General features: G+C 38.3%; 2 protein-coding genes across 8 annotated transcripts in view; one reads left to right on the top strand and one right to left on the bottom strand.

Moving 5' to 3' along the window:
* tdrd6a (tudor domain containing 6a) overlaps positions 1 to 17,544 on the top strand; it is a 35,304-nt gene extending 17,760 nt beyond the window's left edge. Inside the window, exons 2-16 of one of the 6 annotated variants that reach the window (XM_084431914.1) lie at positions 1,160 to 6,610; positions 6,827 to 6,951; positions 7,092 to 7,172; positions 7,256 to 7,286; positions 7,452 to 7,498; positions 7,592 to 7,646; positions 7,799 to 7,854; positions 7,950 to 8,004; positions 8,937 to 8,980; positions 16,028 to 16,082; positions 16,200 to 16,270; positions 16,360 to 16,417; positions 16,535 to 16,608; positions 16,693 to 16,747; positions 16,858 to 17,544. In XM_084431914.1, the coding sequence (XP_084288040.1) occupies positions 1,204 to 6,610; positions 6,827 to 6,951; positions 7,092 to 7,172; positions 7,256 to 7,286; positions 7,452 to 7,498; positions 7,592 to 7,646; positions 7,799 to 7,854; positions 7,950 to 8,004; positions 8,937 to 8,980; positions 16,028 to 16,082; positions 16,200 to 16,270; positions 16,360 to 16,417; positions 16,535 to 16,608; positions 16,693 to 16,747; positions 16,858 to 17,039 (6,396 nt within the window). In that variant the 5' untranslated portion in view covers positions 1,160 to 1,203 and the 3' untranslated portion in view covers positions 17,040 to 17,544. Of the gene's footprint in view, positions 1 to 1,159; positions 6,611 to 6,826; positions 6,952 to 7,091; positions 7,173 to 7,255; positions 7,287 to 7,451; positions 7,505 to 7,591; positions 7,647 to 7,798; positions 7,855 to 7,949; positions 8,005 to 8,936; positions 8,981 to 16,027; positions 16,083 to 16,199; positions 16,271 to 16,359; positions 16,418 to 16,534; positions 16,609 to 16,692; positions 16,748 to 16,857 lie in introns of all 6 variants that reach the window. The other 5 variants (XM_084431913.1, XM_084431911.1, XM_084431912.1 and 2 more) reach the window with 5 other exon arrangements.
* Positions 17,528 to 22,521, bottom strand: pla2g7 (phospholipase A2, group VII (platelet-activating factor acetylhydrolase, plasma)). 2 transcript variants are annotated; one of them, XM_084431916.1, is made up of 11 exons: positions 22,320 to 22,521; positions 21,637 to 21,782; positions 21,403 to 21,553; positions 21,134 to 21,227; positions 20,974 to 21,042; positions 20,229 to 20,400; positions 19,816 to 19,929; positions 19,589 to 19,680; positions 18,954 to 19,124; positions 18,719 to 18,867; positions 17,528 to 18,377 (listed from the first exon to the last, which is right to left on the bottom strand). In XM_084431916.1, the coding sequence occupies exons 2-11, from the start codon at positions 21,769 to 21,771 to the stop codon at positions 18,277 to 18,279; spliced, it is 1,248 nt and encodes a 415-aa protein (XP_084288042.1). In that variant the 5' UTR covers positions 21,772 to 21,782; positions 22,320 to 22,521; the 3' UTR covers positions 17,528 to 18,276. The 2 variants fall into 2 exon arrangements, with proteins under 2 accessions (XP_084288042.1, XP_084288041.1); XM_084431915.1 differs by having other exon boundaries at positions 22,224 to 22,501.
* Between the last annotated feature and the right edge of the window lie 1,057 nt (positions 22,522 to 23,578).

Raw genomic sequence — 23,578 nt, 5'->3', positions numbered from 1 at the left:
GCACAATATGTGGAAAAATAAAAAAGAATTGAGATACTTCCAACTGTTGCTCTTGCGTTCTTGTGGCTCAGTGACTCACCTGAATGAATGGCTAATTAAGTATGCAGGCCCCATTGTCTCCTCAGGTGTGAACCACTAAATATGCATGATTGTTGACGCCCACTCCGCATATTGCCTTTCCAAACAGAAAGTGCTTTGCAAAATTCAAATCAATGTATTGTGTTATGTGAATGATTAGGCAGGGTGATTTTCACATCATTTTGAAGAAAAAACACTAGGCGATGACATCCATTAGACAAGTCTTATTGGCACATATTTAGTATGTGTTTTGTGGTCTTATTTCAGAAACTTTAGTTTTTCGTTTTTTCAATAACCACGCATAAACATTATTCTCTCAAAAATGCAGACATGTACATTCTTGTTGCTCACATATTATGGTAGCCCTGTTTGTGCTAAATAGTGTGTAATTTTTTTTTGCCATTAATATGTTTATAAGCAACTGAAAAAAGCACAAATGTCAGGGCATGTCAGAACATCTCAAGGACCCCAAAAACACCTTAGACCCCAGAGGGTTAAATGGAGTAAAAAAAAATAATTACGAAACACAATATGTGGCGGCCGGTGTTGATTCTGTGGCGCACCGCCACAAATGAGTCTATGTGTGGGAAACACTGGTGTCGTCTTCGTCGTTGCCCCCCTCCCCCATTGGTACGCAAAAAATAATTTCAAGGTTGGCAGGTATGGTACCAGTTTAGGCACCGGTACAGTTTTAAAAGTATCGATTTGGCACCGGTATTGAAAAAAAATAAACAATACCCAACCCTAGTTAGGAGTGGGGTTAAAGTTAAGACTAAAGTTAGGATTTCTTTGTCAAGTTAGAATGCTTCTGTAATACCCTTTTCCTATCTGTAGTTGAGATGAGATTATGCATTTAAGAAATGTCATTCTGTAATAGCCTTTGTCTTAAACGAAGTCCTAACTGAAATGGCCATGGTTACCAAACAGATAAGAAAGGTTTCTAAAGTTAGGATCTTTCTGTAATACGCCCCCAGAATTTCACCTCTGATGGGAGTTTTTTATTGTTTTTTATTTTTTTTATAAAAGTATGAGCCTTGATTATGGACTAGTAATACATTTAACTTTTCCCCTCTCTTTCTAGATACACCTAAATACCAGCGTGAGTGAGTCACGAAAGGAATCACAATGTGTTCTATACCGGGGCTCCCATCAACAGGTTCAAATGTACCTGTACTTATTACCAGAGTTAATCTGAATCCATCATGTGTTCTTGTAGAGTTTTGGGGAAATTTTGACCAAGACCGGAAATTTGCTTATCAGCAGCTGAAAAAGGAGATACAATACCCCAGAGAGAGTTTCTGTGAATCAGATGGAAACCCTGGTGACTTGTGCCTTGTACAAGTGTATGAAACATGGTATAGAGCCCGTATAGTTTCCAGAGACACTGAAGAGTACAGCGTGTTTTTAATCGATGAAGGCAGAACACTATGTGCCACTGTTAACACTCTTGCATGGGGAAAAAGTGACTTTTTCTATCTTCCCCCTGAAGTTGAATTCTGTGTTCTTGCCAATGTGTTACCACTGTCTCCTGAAAATAAATGGTCAGCGATGGCCTTCGAGTTCATGAAGACCTTCTGTGGTCGAAGAGTCAATGCTTCGGTTCAAGATGTTCTTGTGCCTCATCGAACATTCCTTCTTGACATTCCTTGTCTGTCCAGACAGATGTTTGAAATGGGCTTTGCAAAGAAATTGTACAGTGATCGGTTCAAGGAGTTTGTTGCAAGATCTTTACAGACCAACAATGGAACTGGAGAACCTCCGCGAATTTCTTCCATTAGGCCAAAACCAGTTGAGAGTATTGCGCAAATGGAGAAGCAGCAGGCCTACATGTACCCAGAGCTACAAACTGATACTGTTGAGACTGTCATGGTCACAGAAGTAACAAGTCCATTTCGAATATTCTGTCAGCTTAAGGTTTTCTCTCAGGAGCTAAAAAAGTTAACCGAACAGATAACTCAGCATTACGAGGGAAGAGTTGGCAGAAATTTTGCAAGACCTGAGAATTTGGGCAGCCCGTGTGCATCAAGAGGAAGTGACGGCAAGTGGTATCGTTCAGTGCTGCAGCAGGTCATGTCTGCCAACAATGTGGTTGAGGTTTTGCAGGTGGATTATGGCAAGAAACAATTTGTACAAGTTGAGAATGTCAGGCATCTTGCCTCTGAATTCTTCAGGATGCCTGTCGTAACGTACGTGTGCTCCCTTCATGGAATAGTCGACAGAGGTGTTGGTTGGACAGCTTCACAAATTGATTATCTGAAATCGCTCCTGCTCAACCGCACAGTGATTGCCAAGTTTCAGTATCAAAGCCTTTCTGAAGGTGTTCACTATGTCTCGCTTTATGGAGAGGAGAACACAAACATCAACAAATTGTTTGAACTGAAACAGAAATGTTCACTGGACTCTGAAATGACTCTTGCAGATTTTGCTGTTCAGAAGAGCCCATCATCTCAAAAGCGCAAAATTTTGGAGACAACAGAGATCTCACACATTGACGAAACCTACTCTGACCTTAAAGGGAACAAACCAGTCTTTTTCACAGAAAGTCTCACACCTAATACTTCACATCTGGCTGTTGTGCAGCACGTTGACAACCCTGGAAAGTTTTGGGTTCAAACTCAGAGTCACGCTGATGAATTCGACCAGCTAATGAATGACCTTGGAAATCTGTACATTAATCCAACAAGCGCTGAAGGATTGATAAAGCCTGTTGTTGGTCTCCTCTGTGCAGCTAAAGCCCAAGATGGTGTGTTCTATAGAGCAGCTGTCCATAAGGTAATTGACAAGAAAGCAGAAGTTTACTTCCTTGACTACGGCAACACAGAACTTGTTGATTGTTTCAACCTCCGACAGTTGCCTCTGAGATTCCAGCAGCTGCCAGCTGTGGCGGTAAAGTGCTCCCTCCATGGCATTAAATCGAGACTGAAACACTGGGACGAGAGGGCTACGTTGTTCTTTTCAAAACTTGTCGAAGACAAAAAACTTGATTTGCACGTACAAGACAAGCATCAAGACACTCACATGGTTCAATTAGTGGACCCGAGTTTAGATGGAGAAAATGATGTGAATAAATTGTTGTGCAATGCAAATTTAGCAGAAAGTGAAAAGAGCATTGTGGATAATTCTGTTGTAAGATCTTGTGGTTTAAAAACCACACACACCTCTGGCATATTCTTGACAGGCACTCGACCTCAGACGCCTTCCAGTTCTTCTGCTGTGGCGGAAAGTGCATCGGTTTTCAAGGAATACTTGTTTCCAATTGGAAGTTCACTGGAGGTAACCGTATCCTACATTGAGAGTCCAAATGACTTCTGGTGCCAAAAAGCCCGAAATGCTGCATGCTTAGAAGTGCTAATGCAAGATATTCAGCGTTTCTATGCTCACAGTGAATTTCAGCCACCTTTGGAAGCAGCTTGTGTTGCTCGTCATCCTGAAACTGGGATATGGTACAGAGCCTTGGTCATTCAAAAACACCAAACGCCTCATGTTGAGGTCTTGTTCGTTGACTATGGGCAGACAAAGAAAGTTGCCATTGAAGATCTCCGAAAGATCAGTCCAGCATTTTTGAAGATGAAAGGACAAGCCTTTCGATGTAGTTTATATAATCTGATCCACCCCATTTCCCACTCAGCTATAGACTGGAGCCCTGAAGCCACATTACAGTTTCGAGAGTTTGTTGATACTGCAGCATCCATGAACGTGCCTTTGAAATGCACCATTTTTGCTGTAATGTATGATTCCCAGAAAGTTGTGTTCAATGTGGTGGACTTGGAGACCCCATTCCAAAGCATTTGCAATCTCCTTGTCCAGAGGCGCCTAGCCGATCGTGCACCCTCTAAGAGAGTGCCTCTCCCACCCTTTCGCCTGGACACCTACTATTATTCCACACACGGAGTCAAGACTGGATGTGAAGAGGAAGTGAGTGTCACCTGTGTGAAAAGTGTCACTCAGTTTTTTTGCCATCTCGCCAGGAATTCAGATGAGATTGAGAAACTTGCAGACAAGGTCAATTACCTATGCCGTCAGCTAGAGGTAACCAAGTGTCCTCAGACTTTTGGAACTGTTTGCTTTGCAAAATACACAGATGGACTTTGGTACAGAGGCCAGATAAAGTCTTCAAAACCGTCAGTGGTGATCAATTTTGTGGATTATGGCGACACATTGGAAGTTGATAAATCAGACTTGCTGCCAGTTCCAATTGAAGCAGGAGAGATTATGTCCGTCCCAGTGCAGGCAATTGAATGTGGGCTGTCAGATATGCCAGAAAATGTGCCATGTGCAGTGGAAAATTGGTTTCAGAATTTTGCGGACAGTCATTGTTTCACTGCTTTGATTGTGGCAAAAGAACCTGGAGGAAAGCTTATGGTGGAACTTTATGAGGGAAAAACTCAAGTGAATGCACTGATCAGACACAAGTTTCACAATGAAATCCATAGAATTGAACCAAGCCCACTTAAAGGATATAGTTCAAAGAACCAAAGTGCACAAGTTCAGGCAGAGAGCCTTGGAAAGGAAAGTTCCAGTGGTCTTAAGAGAGATACCACAGATCAAGTTCAACAATCCCGGGAAAGTCACGCAGCGCAACGAGGAAACTTTGAATCAAAACAGCCACGAAGCAAGTGGGGATTCCATACAGATGGTAGACCAGAACCAACAAGAGGTTTTGGGACAATCCATAATTCTCAGAAGCAAAATGAACCACAAAGAAAGTCCAATGATAGAGGTAATGTACGTCACCCATGTACATCTGACAAAACTGATGGTGTTAAACCAAAGTCCCAGGCTCTTCTCAGAGAATCGGCGCTCCCAGTGAAAATAATAAAACCTGGTCTAGAAGCTGAGGTATTCATCTCTCATTGCAATAGCCCTTGTAGCTTCTTTGTTCAGTTTGCAGCAGATGAGGATGACATTTACTCACTTGTAGAGAAGTTGAATGCTGACCAGTCAAGGTGCGCAAACATTGAATCTAGTGAGATCCGTGAGGGAAACATGGTCTGTGCAATGTTTCCTGATGATAACTCTTGGTACCGTGCAGCAGTACGAAAAAACATTGATGACAAAATTGACGTTGAATTTGTCGACTTTGGAAACACGGCTGTGATTTCTGCCTCAAAAATATGTCGTCTTGATCAATCATTTGCTTCGTTTCCTAGGTACAGCATCCACTGCTCTGTACATAAACTAAATGTTGACAGCGGGGACCAAGAAATTGCACCCAACTTCAAACAAGTAATTGATCAAAACATTGAAAAGGTCATGTGCACGTTCGTTAAAATGTCAGGGACCGTGTGGGAAGTGAAACTCAATGTTAATGGTGTAGTGCTGGGATCCACCTGCAGGCATGAAATTGCACCAGCAGCTGAGCTTTTGACTACAGATGTCAAGCATCAGATGTCTGATATCAAGGTCTGTACCATTTATAAGGACCCGGACATATCAGCTGGTCAAATGATCAATGGATACCCCTCATTTATCAAAGGTCCTCAGCTCTTCTGGTGCCAATATGTGGAAATGGACAAACTTCAAGAGATTTCAGATGCTTTACAGATTGCTGGTAATGCATCAGATACAACTTTGAGTGAGGACTCTGTGCCAGCTGGAAGTGCTTGTATTGCTCTCTTCAATGAAGACAATTTGTGGTATCGAGCTAAAGTAACATCTAGGGACCTTGACACACTCTCCATTACCTTCGTAGACTATGGAAATGAATCAAAAGTCAACATGGGTGATGTCAAAGCACTTCCACCCGAGCTATCAGATGTGCCCCCTCAGGCATTTAACTGCCAGCTTGAAGGTTTTGATCTTTCCAAGGGTTTCTGGGATAAGGTGGCAGAAGATGCTTTTTTTGATCTAGTTAATGACAAGCTTTTTAATATCACTGTTGAGAAAATGGGGGACTCTGAAACGCCACACTTCGTCAAGCTGGATTGTAATGGTGTTTTCATCAATGATGCCATGAGAAGCTATTGGAAAAGTCAAAGTCCTGAAACTCCATCAGATGAACTCTTAAGTGGAGCAGAACTGGTGTCTGCCAATGACTCTGTGGCTGCTGAAGTCAATATTGACTCTGAAGTTACCCTTGATGCAGACACTGAGCTTGTTGACGACAAAACGTGCTCTTCAGTTCTTGAAATGCAACTTTCTGAACAAGAGCAGCTTGATTTACTGAGAAATACAGAAGCTGGAAATGAAGCTCAAGATGGCCCACTTGAGATGACTGCTGAAAATGTTGCCTCATCTGATACTTGCAGTATAGTGCCCTCTGAAACACAAAGCAACCTGGATACCACATGCATCACAGAAGATGAACCAGTTTCAGGTTTCACAAGTCCATCTGACACCACAAACCAGCATGCCTTTGCTAAAGAGACAGATGTTGACCCAACACCTTTTCTTGTAGTTTTGCCACAGCAATCTGAGGGAGCAACATCTAGTATTTCCTCAGAGAATATTGAAAGCTTCTTGATGAATAACACTGATTCTCAATTATGCATTGAGGAACCAGATTCACCATCATATGAGATCATTCAGTCAGGTAAGTCTGCATTTGACACATTTTGTGATACAACTTTTAAAGATAGTGTTCACTTAATGCAAGAGTTCTCCCTTCTTTAATTCTTTATTTTATTTAAATATAGGCCTAATTATTATTTATATATAATATGTATGTATAAAAATAATAATAATAATAATAATAATAATAAATTATTATTATTATTATTTTATTTTTATGTATTTTTTTTTTTTAAAGACTTGGGCTGTTTGAGGCGATCGACAGAGAAGAAGCCTGTTGGGTCAGATTGTGTGATCTGGTCTCATGTAAGGAGGAATTGGTGCACAGCACGAATTTTAAAGGTTTCTGAAGATGCTGCATTAGTGAGTGTATCTTTCTCTTCGAATTCACAAATGTTTGTTTTAAGAGCTGCCCTTGTTTTTCTGGTAAAGAAACTTGTACTTTGTCTTGTCTGACTTCAAATTCATCTTCAGGTTATTTTTTTTTTCTGTGTATTTTTCAGGTTTTGCTTGTGGAGCATGATTCTGAGGTGGTAGTAGATCCACTCAACATCTTTGAAATTCTGCCAGAGAAGCCATTGCAGGTGTGGAACACTAGAATCTACTTTTGCATTTGTGTGTGAAAAATTAGAAACCATTATTTACTCATCCAGTGTTTTAATTGCAGACTTCAAGCATTGAAGCTGCAGTTCCAAGTGGTATGTATTATATCTATATCTATTTATGTATTATATATTTTAATGGAAAAAAATAGAGGGCACAATACTTATCATTCTCATTGTTCTCCACCAATGCCGTAAAAGGTGACATCATTTTTTCCCTCTCTCTATCTCTTCATTTGAATTAAATTGTAACTATTCAAGATGTAACCAAGGGAACAAGTACTTCATTGAAGAACAGTGCTTCAAAGGTAAATGTATGTTTAATCGTGGTAAGTAGAATGTTTACAGCAGTTGGGAATAGAACAACATGTAGAAACCAATTGTATCTCTGTATACATCAGGACGAAGATGCAGAATATGGAACTACAGTCGCTTTGGAGTCTGAAGAACCAAATGGTATGAGTTTATGTACCTTTTTACAGAATTATTGCATAACATACCACTAAGGAAATTAAGAAAAAGCTATATACTTGCATTACTATTTTATACTATGGAGTAAATCATAAATGCAAAATTTAGTTCAAAATAGCATTTTTAATTATGTCAAGGTGAAGAGGAAACGCTCATTGACCAAATGGATCCAGGCGATGAACTTGCAGACCAGGTACAGTGTGGTGCTGTTTTACCAATCAAAAGCAATTGAATGACAGTAATCAGATAGCTTGAAGAGTCTCAACATGTTCATGTAAATAAATGCAGCCTCAAGACAAGGGGTGTGTGTCCTGCTCCATTGTTTTGGTTGAAGATTCTGAGGGTAAGTGAGCTTGCTTGATATACCTATTTATTAAAGTATTGGTACTTCAGTTATTACAAAGTGCATAGTACACTTATTCTATGAATGTTTTATAGTTTGTATAATGTCTGTTTGCATAAAATAATTCTTAAAGGATTTGTTCACCCAAATATGAAAATTGTCATTTACTCACACGCATGTTGTTCCAAACCCGTAAGACTTGTCCGTCTTCGGAACACAAATGAAGATATTTTTAATGAAATCTGAAAGATTTCTGTTCTCTCCATTGACAGCTACTCAACTACCACTTTGATGCTTCAAAAAGTTAAAGCGATCATAAAACTAATCCATATGAATTGAGCAGTTTAGCCCAACTTTTCTGCAGAGATGATCACTTTATATGATGAACATAATGAATGTAGGCTTTTATCCACTGAAGCTCAACCAAGCTCAAACTTGCTGCGAAACACGAGAATGAACCTCATTAGTTCCGTTTATCATAACTGACGTGTGCGTTGATAGTTTCAATTTAGGCTTTTATTCACATATGAACAGTTCATCATATGATACTATCGTGTCTCTTCAGAAAATTTGGACAAACCGCTCAATTCGTACAAATTAGTTTTATGATCTCTTTATGAACTTTTTGATGTCAAAGTGGTAGTTGCGTAGCTGTCAATGGAGGGAAAGAAAGCTCTCAGATTTCATCATTAAGATCTTCATTTGTGTTCCAAAGATGAACGAGATCTTACGGGTTTGGAACAACATGAGGGTGAGTAAATGATGACAGAATTTTTGGGTGAACTATCCCTTTAAACCTATTAAATTTGCACTTTAATAAAAATGAATATCTTTATATTGTAAGACAATGAAATATGAAGTCATTGTGAAAAGTTTTGATGTGTGTATCTTAGATCTGAATGCATTTAAAGGCTGAATTTGTTTGTGTTTAGTTGAAGATTCATTGGGGGAAGGTGCACTTGTTCAAGTACTGAGTGTAAGTACACATATTAAGAACACATTCTGTCATTAATTACTCACCCTCATGTCGTTCCAAACCCCGTAAGGCCTTCGTTCATCTTCGGAAAAAAAATAAAGATCTTTTTGATGAAATCCGAGAGGTTTCATAGACCACAACGGGATTGCAACTTTCAAGGCCCAGAAAGGTTGTAAAGAAATTGTTAAAATAGTCCATGTGACTACAGTGGTTCAACCTTAAAGGGCACCTATTATGCAAAATTCACTTTTACATGGTGTTTGAACATAAATGTATGGAAGCCCGTTTCCGCCACATTGCGTAAAAAAAAAAAAATTCTTTAAGTCATAATAATGAGAAACTTTCTCATAATAATGAGAAACTTTCTCGTAATAATGACTTAACATCTCATAATAATGAGAAACTTTCTCATAATAATGACTTAACATCTCGTAATAATGAGAAACTTTCTCATAATAATGACTTAACATCTCGTAATAATGAGAAACTTTCTCATAATAATGACTTAACATCTCGTAATAATGAGAAACTTTCTCATAATAATGACTTAACATCTCGTAATAATGAGAAACTTTCTCATAATAATGACTTAACATCTCGTAATAATGAGAAACTTTCTCAAAATAATGACTTAACATCTCGAAATAATGAGAAACTTTCTCAAAATAATGACTTAACATCTCGTAATAATGAGAAACTTTCTCGAAATAATGACTTAACATCTCGTAATAATGAGAAACTTTCTCGTAATAATGACTTATTTTCTCGCATGCGCAAAGCAGCGGAGCAGAAGAGCGTGCCACACTAGCGACATCCCCTGGTCAAAGCCGTGTAAATGCATCACAGCAAACATGGCACGCTCTGCAAAACAGTTGTTTTCATTAAAGTCAGTTTGATCTACTAAGTGCAATCTGTAGTATCATTAAATAACATCATCAGTAGGCCTATATCTTCCATACTTTTCCATGCGCACGATAAGGTGTGAAAGTGGAATGCAGAAGCAGGACGGTTACCATGGTAACGAAGGACGCCTGCTTGTGCGCACTGATGGAAATTGTTACATGAATTTACAAAACTATCAGATTAAAGTTGGAATATTACATTTATTCGTCAAGTTTAAGTGTAACACATGTGTGTTAATATAACACGTATTTTGCAGATGCTTCTAGGATATTTGATGTGCATGTTCATCTGGAAGATATCAATACAGAAATCACGTTTAAGATGTTTATGACTTTGGGGACATTTACACATAAGTGGGCAGTGGAATGGGGGAAAACGCAAGGTCGAGACGTGTTTTTAAAAGCTGAACTGCTTTTCAATTGAGCGCCGCGTTTTTAGAACGCCGTGTCATGCGCGCGACGCTGCAGAAGAGCGAGCGCAACGTCCGCTAGTGCGCGTTTGCCTAGAAAAGCAATGAAAAAGCGCGTTCTGTATGAATGGACCCTTACACAGATTTCCAGATGAAGTGTTCTTAAACAGATTTGGAAAGGTGTGCTGTCTTATCATTCCTCCATCTATTTGAAATGCATGGATCACACTTGTGTTGCTGCTTGTTCATACACAAAAATACACATTAATATTACAAATGAATAAAAGACAATCTATGGAAGCCTGTCTCATATACTGATCATTTATCATTAATGTTATTCACTGCAGAGCGTGCCATGTTTGCTGTGATGCATTTACACGGCTTTGACCAGGGGATGTCGCTAGTGTGGCACGCCCTTCTGCTCCGCTGCTTTGCGCATGCGTAGAAGTGCGAGAAAATAAGTCATTATTACGAGAAAGTTTCTCATTATTACGAGATGTTAAGTCATTATTTCGAGAAAGTTTCTCATTATTACGAGATGTTAAGTCATTATTTTGAGAAAGTTTCTCATTATTTCGAGAAAGTTTCTCATTATTACGAGATGTTAAGTCATTATTTCGAGAAAGTTTCTCATTATTACGAGATGTTAAGTCATTATTTCGAGAAAGTTTCTCATTATTACGAGATGTTAAGTCATTATTTTGAGAAAGTTTCTCATTATTACGAGATGTTAAGTCATTATTACGAGAAAGTTTCTCATTATTATGAGATGTTAAGTCATTATTATGAGAAAGTTTCTCATTATTATGAGATGTTAAGTCATTATTATGAGAACGTTTCTCATTATTACGAGATGTTAAGTCATTATTATGAGAAAGTTTCTCATTATTACGAGATGTTAAGTCATTATTATGAGAAAGTTTCTCATTATTACGAGATGTTAAGTCATTATTATGAGAAAGTTTCTCATTATTATGACTTAAAGAATCTTTTTTTTTTTACTCAATGTGGCGGAAACGGGCTTCCATATAAATGTGTGTTGGCAGTGTGTGAGCAAAACCACCCTAGAATGATAAAAATCCACCCAGTGGTTTTTTTACAATCTCAATAAATCTCACAATGAGCTGTTCTAAGATTCGGTGCAATGTGACGTAGAATTGCGCAAGCCCCACCGACGTGGTTTGATTGACACTGTGGTTACCCCGCCCTCGGTGATCTGCACACCATCGCCATTGTTTCAACGACAGCCGGTAATGTCTCCTATGAAATGTACGTGTTCTGTTGTGGGATGTAAGAATGGATATAGTAGTCTTCACTGACATCAGAGCCACTGAAAACGCAGCGGATGGATTTTATTTATGAAGAAAAGGCGCCACTTAAACTTCCTAAATACGTTTATGTTTGCGAGAATCATTTTCTGACTGACTGTTTAGTGAACGAGGGTCAAAGTTAATCCTCAAGTGTGGATCGTTGCCTACTGTTCGCGATCCAACGTCACCTCCAGAAGAAGTAAGTGTATTTTATGATTTTTGAGCAAATAGTCATTTCAATCGATGTCAGCCAGTTCAACAACAAATGCGTCTAAAGCTATTTATTACCGTCATCATAGGATGTCTCAACAAACAACGTCAGACAGTTTTGTCACGTATCTTTTTTTGCAGCAATTACAAATGTAAATAAATTAATACATGCTCTATCTCTATAGACAGTATATAAACATCTATCTCCCTGCAGCATATGTTTTCTGGTTCTGTAGCCATCTTCTCACATTTGCCACATAAGCACCTGTACGACAAGTAATGTCAACATGACGCAACAGCACCCCTCGCATAAATATAATTTCGTTTGTACTTAAAAAAATAAAAAAATAAAAAAAATAAATTTGTTTGTACTTAGCAAACGTTATCACAGTATTTGTGTGTATGTAGTTTCAAAAAATTGCGTGAACGTTATCACAGTGTGTGTGTGTGTTGCACATCCATAATTGCAAAGGGGATGCGATTAAAACTTTGTGTACATAAATGTATCAAATATCCATTCCGAGACGTCTTGGTCCATTCTCATTTCGAGTTTCTTCTGCCGCAGTCTCTTCATCATCTGGGTCCAGCAGGGCGGGGATATGCAGCTCATTTACATTTAAGGTGGTACACACCAAAACAGCTCTTTTTAAAACAGGCCCCAAAAATGACATTTTCAAATGGTTATAATAAATTAACTGTGGGGTATTTTGTGCTAAAACTTAACAAATACATTCTGGGGACACCCAAGACCAATATTACATTTTGTTAAAAGGGGCATAATAGGTGCCCTTTAATTTTATGAAGCGATGAGAATTCATTTTGTGCACAAAAATAACGACTTTATTTAACAATTTCTTCTCTTCTGTGTCAGATCACCTATGCTATTTGTGGTGTAACCGTAGTGTGACATGCGTGTGATGCTGATGCAGAAGCTGGCCAATAGTGAGCCGGCGTTCTGACGTAGAACCCGGAAGCGTTGTACGGTGTATTACGCAAATAGCATAGGAGATCTGACACTGACGAGAAGAAATTGTTGAATCAATTCATTATTTTTGTTTGTTTTTTGCACTCAAGTATTCTCATCGCTCCATAATATTAGGGTTGAACCCCTTTAGTCTTATGGACTATTTTAACGATGTCTTTACTACTTTCTACTGTCTATGGAGGATATTAAAAAAAAATCTTCATTTGTGTTACGAAGATGAACGAAGGTCTTGTGGGTTTGGACCGACATGAGGGTGAGTAATAAATGACGGGATTTTCATTTTTGGGTGAGCTAATAACCCTTTAATAAAAAAAATATTATTAACCCACTTATCTTAAAGAAATAGTTCACCCCCAAATTAAAATGTTCTGTTAATTTACTCACCCTCAGGCCTTCCAAGATGTAGGTGACATTTATTTATTTCAGTATAACAGTAAAGATTTTTACCTGAAACCATGGTCCTTCGTATAATACAAGTCAACGGCTACCATCACTTTGATAGTAAAAAAAAACAAAAAAAAACATGTAAATGCAAAACAAAATTATTGCTGCTGGCTCCTGACAATACATTTAGGTCTTATGAAGAGAAACGATTGGTCTGTGCAAGAAACTGAAAATAATTTACTACATTATTACTAGGGATGTCCCGATACCACTTTTTGCAGAACGAGACCGATACTTTCATTTTTGGTACTCGCCGATACCGTAACCGATCCCTGAATTTTCACTGCATTTGTAATTTTTAAATGTATTAGTAGATAAACCAAAAGAATATAAATCATATTAGTTGGCTTAATTTGTTCATCGAATATATATATATATTTCTTTCAGTTATTTTCATGCTTAATTAAGCCTGCTAAAATGCATTGTATGAGCTTCTGTTACTGTCACTGTTCATTCTATTGCTCTATCATATTTTATCTTTCATTTAATAGCCACAGCACATATTTAGAGCTGCTTCAGCAGGGCTCAGTACTGAGGATCGGGTCAGCGGTTCAAATGTTTGTCAAAACCAGTGAAATATCAATTATTTAATCCAATTTTGATACTACAACAAAAACTACCAGCCTAATTAATGTGAATTTAAAACAAGTAAGCAGTCAGTAACAAAATAAGAACAAACAATCGAATTACAAATAGGACAAATAAATACAATAGAACAAAGAAAGGTACAGAAATTTGAATAAAGTAATCAAATGTGAAAAAAAGCATATTCATTACTGTATAAATTATATATAGATAGATATTTTTGTAAAGTTGAAAAGGGTAGCCTATTTAGTCAAGAGCAGTGCGTATTTCTTTGTCCTTTGTTTGATTAACATTAAAACACAGAAGCAGGTTTATCAAACTGCTGCCCCTTTAAGACCGAGCGCACGGACCGCATTTGAACATGGCTACGTTCATTTGAGATATAACCGACTTTGTTTACTATAGGATACTCGCCAAGACGGGTGTTATTACATAATTTTGTGTGAATTCGTCCGTACAAGCGCAAGACGTGAAAGACAATTTAATTCAGTATTCGCGCGCTGAGACGCTGGTTTACGGGGCGCGCGCTTCAGATGTTTGCGTTCATGGAACTTCTTGACCTGCACATGTCCTGTAATAATGTAGGGAACCAGGCGTTATACTTAAATCAGGTAACAGTTCATGTTTTACTTTACTTACATATACGATTTAGTTTTCATCCAAATAACATGTGCCGAGTGAGTGAACGATCAGCAATCGAGCATTCAACAGAAGTGCGCTCGCTCGCTCTCTCTCTTGCCAGTTAACGTTAATAAGCTACATGCCTCGTTATATTTTCTTTGCCATTGACATCCGACTGAACAAACTTTCCACTGTCTGTTTAAAGGGATGTGCTCGCAAAATGTACGTGGTATCGGCAAATTTTTATGAGTACGAGTATATGAGGACAGTATGGGCCCGATGCCGGTATCGGGCCATCCCTAATTATTACCTGTAATCCACAGCTTCAGCAAACCTTTTTGAGCGTGTTTACAGCAGTCTGGAGTGTGAGCTTCCGGTCACATAATGACAATCTGTCTATACAACACGTGTCAATAATGAGTTTGCTCTCATGCCTACGTCATTATGCGGCCTCGTTTACACGGTCAGTGAAATGTGACCCAATTCCGATTACATTTTTTTTTTTGCTCATATGTGACACAGATCCGATGTGTTTATGACAGTGTAAACAGGAAAAAAACGCACGCATTCGGATATTTAGAGATCGGTTTCAGGCCTCATTCATATGTGGAAATAAATCGGATATGTGCCAATGCGACTGTCATGTAAACAGGCAGATCGGATTTTCTGAGGCATTAGGCAACGTCTCCACGGTTTAATGACGAGAGAAACCGCAACGCGCATCTGCAAAGGGACGGATGGCCCGACGAAACGTTGTCGTCGTAGGAGAGGAATGTGGACAAACGTTGACACAACATGTTGTACACAACAAAATTTCAGACCGACCTCGTTAACGACCACGAGGACCTTCGGATACCTCGTTAAAGCCAATATTTAAACAGAATATGCTCCCACTAGTCCTGAGATCTCTCTCACACACAATATCTGAAGCATATGTGCAATGATGGCACTTTTCGTCCTCCTTTGCCTCGTAATCATGGTGATGTTTGGCGAACTTCGCATATATCGCAGAGCTAGCATCAAGCATATTTTGCGTTCGTCCATCTGTGCAAGATAATTTAACCCTTTAAGCATGTGCGATGTTTCAGATAGTATGGCAAGTGTAAACACATGAATCGGATATGGGTCACAGTTGAAAGAACGTGTAAACGGACGGTCAGAAAAATCGGATAAATGTAACAAATCAGAATTGGGCATCAAGACCTGCAGTGTAAACGAGGCCTATGCGACAGGTAGCTTACGCTCCAAACTGGATTACAGATAATGTTGTAAATAATGTTCAGTTTCTTGCACAGACCGATCGTTTTGCTTCATAAAACCATAATTTATCAGCAGGAGCCACGGGTATTAATTTTCTTTTGCGTGTATAGGTTGTTTGGACTATCAAAGTGATGGTAGCCATTGACTTGCATTATATGAATCATTAAGGACCACGGTTTCAGGTAAAAAAAATCTTCTTTGCTGGTCTACTGAAGAAAAAAAGTCACCTACATCTGGGATGGCCTGAGGGTGAGTAAATTAACAGCAAATGTTAATTTTTTTTTGGGTGTTCTATCCCTTTAAATATGTTTGTACTCCAGCTTGAACCGGATCACTCCCAAGATGACTTGAATACTTCAGCTGGAGAGCAAAGAGGTTACCCTGCATACTTCATATAAAACATACTTTAGTTTTATGTTTTGGTGTTTATAAGTCTGCATGGAAGAGTAGTTGACTGTTCCATTATATTATTTTTTTTAAATGTGACTTTAGAAGACTGTGCCAAGATGAGTACCGGAGTGGATTTACTGATGGATTTTCTTGATGTTGCTCCCCATGATAAGGTGTTTTGTCTTTTCTCTTGTTTGTCTTTTTAAAGACCTACACCACTCAGTGGCTGAAAGTATTTTCCTCTCATCTCATGTTTTTGCAGGTACAGGATGCATGTGAGACTGAGCATGAAACAAATTCCTTACCTGAACCATTTAATAGTATGTCATGTTTGAATTCCATATTCAATTAAAAAGTTTAATGTAAAGCGCTTCTATTTTAACAATAGAATTGGATGTGTAGCATTCTAACAGAAACCATGGATTTAATTTTTTTAGTAGATGTTACTGAAGATCTTATTGTTCTGACCAGTGATGATGGAGCAGAGTCTGACACAGCATCTGATGGCACGGTATTATAAGCTTACTGCTAATTCTTGAACCACAAACATATTTGTTTTCTTTTATTAATATCTCCTTTACTTTGAATACTTCAGCTTCAGGGAGATGTGATGGTCACAGAAATCCATCCTGATGCTGAAGAATCTTCATGTTAGTAATTTAAGTATACATTTAAATAGAAGTGTCATAAAGAGTCCTAATGCTTTTCTTTGAAGTAATGAGACAATTTCTGGTTGAACTGATGGTAGTTTGCTTCACAGGCTTACAAGAGAAGTCAAGTGCATCTGATTGCACCAACTCAGAGGATCCACAAGTCACTCATCTGACCCTGAGAGTTGAGGACGCATCTGACGATGATGTCATTTTTGTTGGTGTTTTGCAAGAATCCCATGCAGAAGTATGTGAGCCGGAGAGTGAAAAAGAAAAAGAAAAACGTGACTAATGTAAACTTTGATGTCCCTAAAAATAGTTGCTTTTGTTTGTGCATGGTTTTTCTATTTTGTTTATTACATTTGAATTTGTATTAAGTGGTGTTGTCTACTTGTTACCATAAACCATATAGTAGCAACAATAAGCACTGCTGCTTGTTCATAGAGTTGAGCTGGAGTTTTCACTTTCCATTACTGTTCACCGATTTCACTTTGCAGATATGAAGGCTGTTTTGTTTTTCCATTTATTACACAGCCTTTCGTTGTGTTCCTTATTGGATTTCTAAAACTGTTTCTAAATTATACTTTGTACAAGGATTTTGTTATTTGTTCAGATGCTCTTAAAAGTTTACACTTGTGGTGAAAAAGCAATTTGCTGCATTTTGTGGTAACTGGTTGAAATTTTCTTTAATAAATATGCTCCCTTTGTGTGCAGCACTAATACGAACATCTTAAAGTTATTATTCAGACTTTTTGTATAATAAAAAAAAAATGACATGGCAAAGGTAAGATATGTTTAATAAACAAAATCACAAATACATAAGAAAAAATTGTGCATTTTTTGTGGCTGTACTGGAATCCAGCGAGAATTATTGAAATCTTACATAATAGCTTTTAAGAAATTTCTTACTGACCAGAGAGTAGTGTAAAAATTGATTTCAATTTACAAATCAGGAAATCACAGGTTTGTTACAGATCCAGAGATGATTGTAGACTCTCTAATAAGGTTATTTTCTACAATGTTAAAATTGTTCTCAATATAGGGCAACATATAAACGCTATGCTGAATACATTTCACAGTATGGTATTTATATTTGTAAATGGTTGTCTGCTAATGGCCTCCTTGTAATGTCAGAATCCACTGAAAACATTAAATTGATATAAAAACCTCTGCTCTACATGGCTGTAAGAACATTAAGGCACATAACAGGATGGTGTTAAAAAATCTATTGCACTGTTTGCAATGTAGCTGGTAGAAATCCTGTAAGTTGTAGTTTTACCCTGTTTAAAAAAATACTAAATGTAATTTAAAAAAATACTAAATGTAATTTACGTAAGATCACTGTCTAATCCATAGTGCAAATTCAATCGTACTCGTACACCGCATTCAATATTTAAAGTCTCTTATGAAATTTCCAAAATAGATAGGCCCCTTTCTCATGTAGCCTTCTGACTCAGTTTCATGCGAATTTGCATTTGCATTGCACATTACAAAATCATTGTACTGATTAAACATTTCATGTTACTCGATTACATAGATGATTGTGGTATAACAATATTGGTTCCTTGAATCAAGTTGTCATCTTTTCCATCAATTAAAGGATCCCACTTATTGAAGTCTCTGTCCAGATCTGGAAAATAAAGTTAAAAATTACATATTGCAAACAAGTTCACAGTATTCTGTACACTAAGCATGGGGTGAAAAATGCTCAAAAAGGCTGAAATGATTTGGTCAAAAATAGTCATATTATGAAATACTATTGAAAAAAATGAATTCCTTTTTTCATACAGTGTAAAATGTTATTTATTCCTGTGACGTCTTTTTAATGACAATTTAATGCATCCATACATTTTTTCCCCCTAAAATCTTACCCCAAACTTCTAAACGGTAGCGTATTACAAACGATTTAACGGAATAGCAAGAGCTGAAACACACTGAACCATTCATACTAAAAAAGGTAAATTAACTCACTTAAGTGCCTTTGAAGAAAAGCCAAAGTTGCTTTGTTGGAAAGATCCATGGCTATATACGGATCAATCTCTCCTTTCAGCTTCAGGAGCCTTCCAATCCAGTTCCCAGTAAGAAATGTGAAATCTGGGAAGCTCTGATGGACTGTCCCCCTGCCAAAACATTGTAAAGCACAATTAAATGAAGCAAAAAAATATTTTGTGGAGGGGAATGAAAAAAATTATAATGAATTACTGACTTGATGGTTATCATTTTTCTGGGAATCATGGCAGAGTCCAGCTTCTTCATACGAATGATATTCCCAATCCACTGGAATTTTTCAGAGTTGATAAAAAAGATTGGCTGCTTCACTCCTGGGAAGATCTCCTCATCCAAGGGAAACATCCAGGAGTCCAGTGCCACTCCACACCTAAGCAGCAACATTGATGCAAGGATGAACATTTTGTTTTTCAATCTCTCTTCACAAGCTACTAGCACTATTCCTATAATTCGATGTTTAGCAAGTAAATGTGTCTTTCATGGCTAATGAGTGTAATTTCTTCCTGAAAAAAAATCACCTCTGAATTTAATGCAAATAATGTTTTCATTAACTTTTTTTTGTAAATGATTCCCTCTATAAGGCTATTTAGAGTGACAACAAGGTTTCAAGTAGTGTGGGAGGGAGTGTGAAAATGCTTCTTAAAAAAAAAACACAGGAAACTTGCAGAAGTTTTCAGATATCAGTGTGGAGGATAAAATAAAGGCCAACCGCACTGACTGAAAGCATCGTTTCTCAAACAGTCTGCTAAATATGCTAATAATCTACCCACAAGATCTTGTAACACGAAGTATGCCACGATACGTATTGGACATGCTAGTCAGCGCAAAACATACTTGAATTTGACATCCTTGCACAAACATTCGATCACCGTCGCGCCTCCGAAGGAATGCCCCATAACTGCTATTCTACACAAGTCCATGGAATTCTGTAATGCAGAAAAGCTCATTACCACCAGCTCTCCATCACTTATTTACACTACTATAATCAAGTCTTACGGAATATGATCAAGCGGTTTCTTTTTTCTTTGTTCTCACAAGTTTAAACTCATTGTAATATTCACCTCCAATGTTGACAAATCAAAGTTGGACTGTAAGACGTTCTCGACAGACTTTCCTGAATTGATGTCAAAGAGAATATTTAAGGCTCTGATGCATTCATCTGCTCTTTGCTTTACCTGAAACATAAAGGACATTTGATTCATTTACATGGAACACAGACAGTTTCATCAATTGTGCACTAGCCAGGACCACAATACAGTTCAGTAATTATTTACAAACAAGTACAGTTGTCACTAATACTAATAATAATAACTATTATTGATGGGCTTTCAGTGCAAAACAACACAAAAATCTAATATTTTAAAAAAAGGCAGCAGCAAATTAAGTCATTTACGGATACAAATATCAGACTAGGACTGATTCGCACAGGAAGAATATGTTTGAGATATCTGATGAGTATTGAGATTTTCCTCACTTGCTTGTTTCTTAGAGGAAACTCATGCTCCCCTGGTTTCAACGGCCTGTAGTACATCCAAACCTCCTCCAGATTATCAGACACAGGCTTGGCAATGTCACATGACGGATGCATTTTTGTTCCCGGCTCAGCGTGTTCTCTGAAGTAAAATGTTGCAGAGGCAGATTCATCCCTGAAATTGAAAAGATATTTTAGTGAAAGTAAAACACACCAGGCCATAGACAACACATGGTAAAATGGCCTGTCACTAGCTGATTTTCAGTCATAGGCTTCATTTAATAAAATATTCATGTCATAACCATAAGTGACCTTGAGATTTTTAACAAGAGTGAGTGTTTTATAGCAAAATCTAATTTCTAGTTAATAGTGAGGCTCAAAACTGCAATACTACAAAGCATTTCCACTGTTCCATTTTGACTTAATAGTTTACACTACTTTACACTAGTTTGAATTCCGATCCCAGTTCCATAACCTGAAAGGCCGTGTGACCGTCGCTGCTGTTAGTCCTGTGTTATGTGCCACCGGTAAACACTGTTAAAAATGTGATGACCTAGTTTATACTATTGTTTGCACACTCTTCACACACTTTGACTATAACAACATACAAAACCTTTCAGGGCAAGGAACATTTCTGAACAGTAATTGTGACCATGTCAGTTTGTGGTTAGCGGATATCTCTTATCTCAACATACTGGTCCGTTGGAAAGCAAAAAAGCTTTTACAGCTAATAACTGAAAGCAAGCACCTGTGCTCCACGGCTGCAACAATGAAGCCCTGCGACGCCAGTTCAACACATATGGCTGAATACAATGTCCTGAACATACAACACACAAAAACACAGTGGGAATGTAAAATACTGCATCATTGTTCAGGTTTTTGTGCCTAAATTGTCAAACCAACCAAACCTGAAAGCTCCCAGTCCATGAGAAAAGATAATGACGGGATATTTCCCATCTGGTTTAAATGATGCACTCCAGGCTGCTGGGATTTTACAAGACCCTAATGTGAACAAACATACATAAATGGCCATAGCATGACAACAGTGGCAACCAATGTTTTAACCACATTTCAAAGTGCCAGGAAGTGGCATGGTGAGCTGCCAATGTGTCACGACAAAAACTACATTTTCAAAAGCCCCAGCACTGAATAGCCCATACAAAAAAAAAAAGTTTACCAAAGAGGTAGTTGAAAATTCTTTCACTCAATGCTCTGTTCATCTTCATAAAGTCTGCGAGGCCGTTGAAATACTCTCTGCACGGGACCCAGTCTGGCAGCTGAGGATTCTCGGATGCTTGGCACGGATAGTAGAGTCTCAAGAACGTATCCTTGAAAAAATACATAGGCTATATATTAATCTGATAATGACACACATACAATTCATGTACACACAATTCAAGTACACACTTACATGTGCTGTGTGGCCCACCATCAGGTCTGTGCATCCCACTTGGTGGGGTCCTTTTCCTGGCGGGATACTCATAGTATTGTTGTGGCAATTTGAATTACCCATTGCGAAAACAACCAACCAGTTCACCTTTGGCATAAACTTTAAACCTGAAAAACAAGAACCACATGTCACAAGTTTTCATGTCACAGCATGACATTTTCAAACAAGCTTACTGACTCACTCAGTTCACACTGTTCTTGGTCCTTTTAGCTAACTCAGTGCTTGTGAATAACCACTTTTTGGTTTATTAGTCATATGGATACTGTCTTTTAGAGAAGTAACGTTACTCTTAGTTCATGTGAGTTCACTGTGCTTGTCAGTGTAATAGCTACTGCCCGCACAATAGCAGCTTACATAAATAAAAAGAAAAGCAGTTAAAGCAATGGTCTGACACTTAAAGAAATATGATTTTTTTATCAGTGACGTATAGGAAGTGGCTGACAAAACAGCGAAACCAGTGACACAACCAGCTTGTTTACAGTTAGCATACTAGCCATTGCTATTGCGAAGTGCCGAACCACTTTTAAATCTCATTTGTAATGACTTACCCGACGTTGACTTTGACCATTCATATATCTTCTTGGCCAGAGTCAGTTGAACAAGTCTGCCGACAAAATACATCGACATTAGCAGGGCTAACTTACATTAAGCGTCAGCTGAAGACCAACAGGCGGAGCCTCATCCTGACCGCGACTCGACACGTCTGTAAATTGAGTCAGATCAAGCTGTTTTTGGATCAGTTTGTGAAAGTGTTTTTGAACAAATCTGTTCAGTGAATGATTCGTCGAGAAAGCGATTCGATTCGCACTAAAAATGAAATGCCTGCGTTTCTGCCCTCAAAGACGGACTATAGCGTAGGCCAATAGCATTCGAGTGCGGGTTGTGACGCAGCATTTCATTGGTTGGACTTATTAAACGAACACGCCCCCTTCACTGAACAAATCAGTTCAGTTCAGTTCAGAAATTGAGAATCTTTCAGAGTCTGAACAAGATTCGGACCGGCGAAACAGCTGGTTTGGGAAAGAAAAAAAAAAAAAGAAAAAAAACGCAATAAACTGGGAAGTCCCGTCACTAAACAAATTAGTCACTTTTCCGGGAATGGGGATCTGTTGGGACTGGCAGAGTCAGACTGAACAAAAGCAGGCATGTTCATTCAGTTCATCATGCGAGTCAGTTTCATGTTAAACGATGAAAGAAATTAAGCCGAAGATTTATGAATGTGTTATTAGTAGATGCATGTGTAGACAAATTTAAAAGAAATTAATAAAGGACTTGTTTTAGTTGTTAACGACTCGGTCTTTTGGAATTAATTAGTTCAGTGAGCTGAACTGGCACGGAGCGAGTGGAGTGTTCTCAATTAATTACTATGGAAGTTGTGCTTCACGCTCGCGCAGTGCATTTTGGGATTGACAGCCGACCAGAGAAGGCGTTGAGAGCGTCAAAAGGTTGGGCAGTTCTCGACTTTATGCAAATATCAAGCGAAAAACAATAGGCTTGTTTGAGATGCGCCTTGCCTCGCCTGAAATGTAACCGAGAGTAGGCGGCTGCAGTGAGGGGAGGAGTGAAAAAAGCGCAGGCAAGCCGGACACTTCTCTCTTCTCGCAGTGGATCAGACACCTGTGAGATCAAAGATGGATATCGCGGGATTCACGCTCGTGCACAGTGTTGCTAATAAACTGGATGTAATTCGAGTTCTGTTGCTTTTATATGAAAATAAATAAAATGAACAAGACACCCAAAGTACTTGTTATTTAATTCCATTCCAAATACATGTTTATCAATCATTTTTTCTTTAATACAGACATATGTGTTTTTATTGTTGGAGAGAAACTGCGCTCGACTGCAGAATCCGACACCTCCGCCTAGCGCTCGCGAGAGATTTTTGACATACATCAGCATGACA

Source organism: Rutilus rutilus, assembly GCF_951802725.1.
Source record: "Rutilus rutilus genome assembly, chromosome: 15".
Classification (NCBI taxonomy): Eukaryota; Metazoa; Chordata; class Actinopteri; order Cypriniformes; family Leuciscidae; genus Rutilus; species Rutilus rutilus.
The sequence above is the reverse complement of the archived record's forward strand: the minus strand, read 5'-3'. Positions and strand labels throughout refer to the sequence as shown.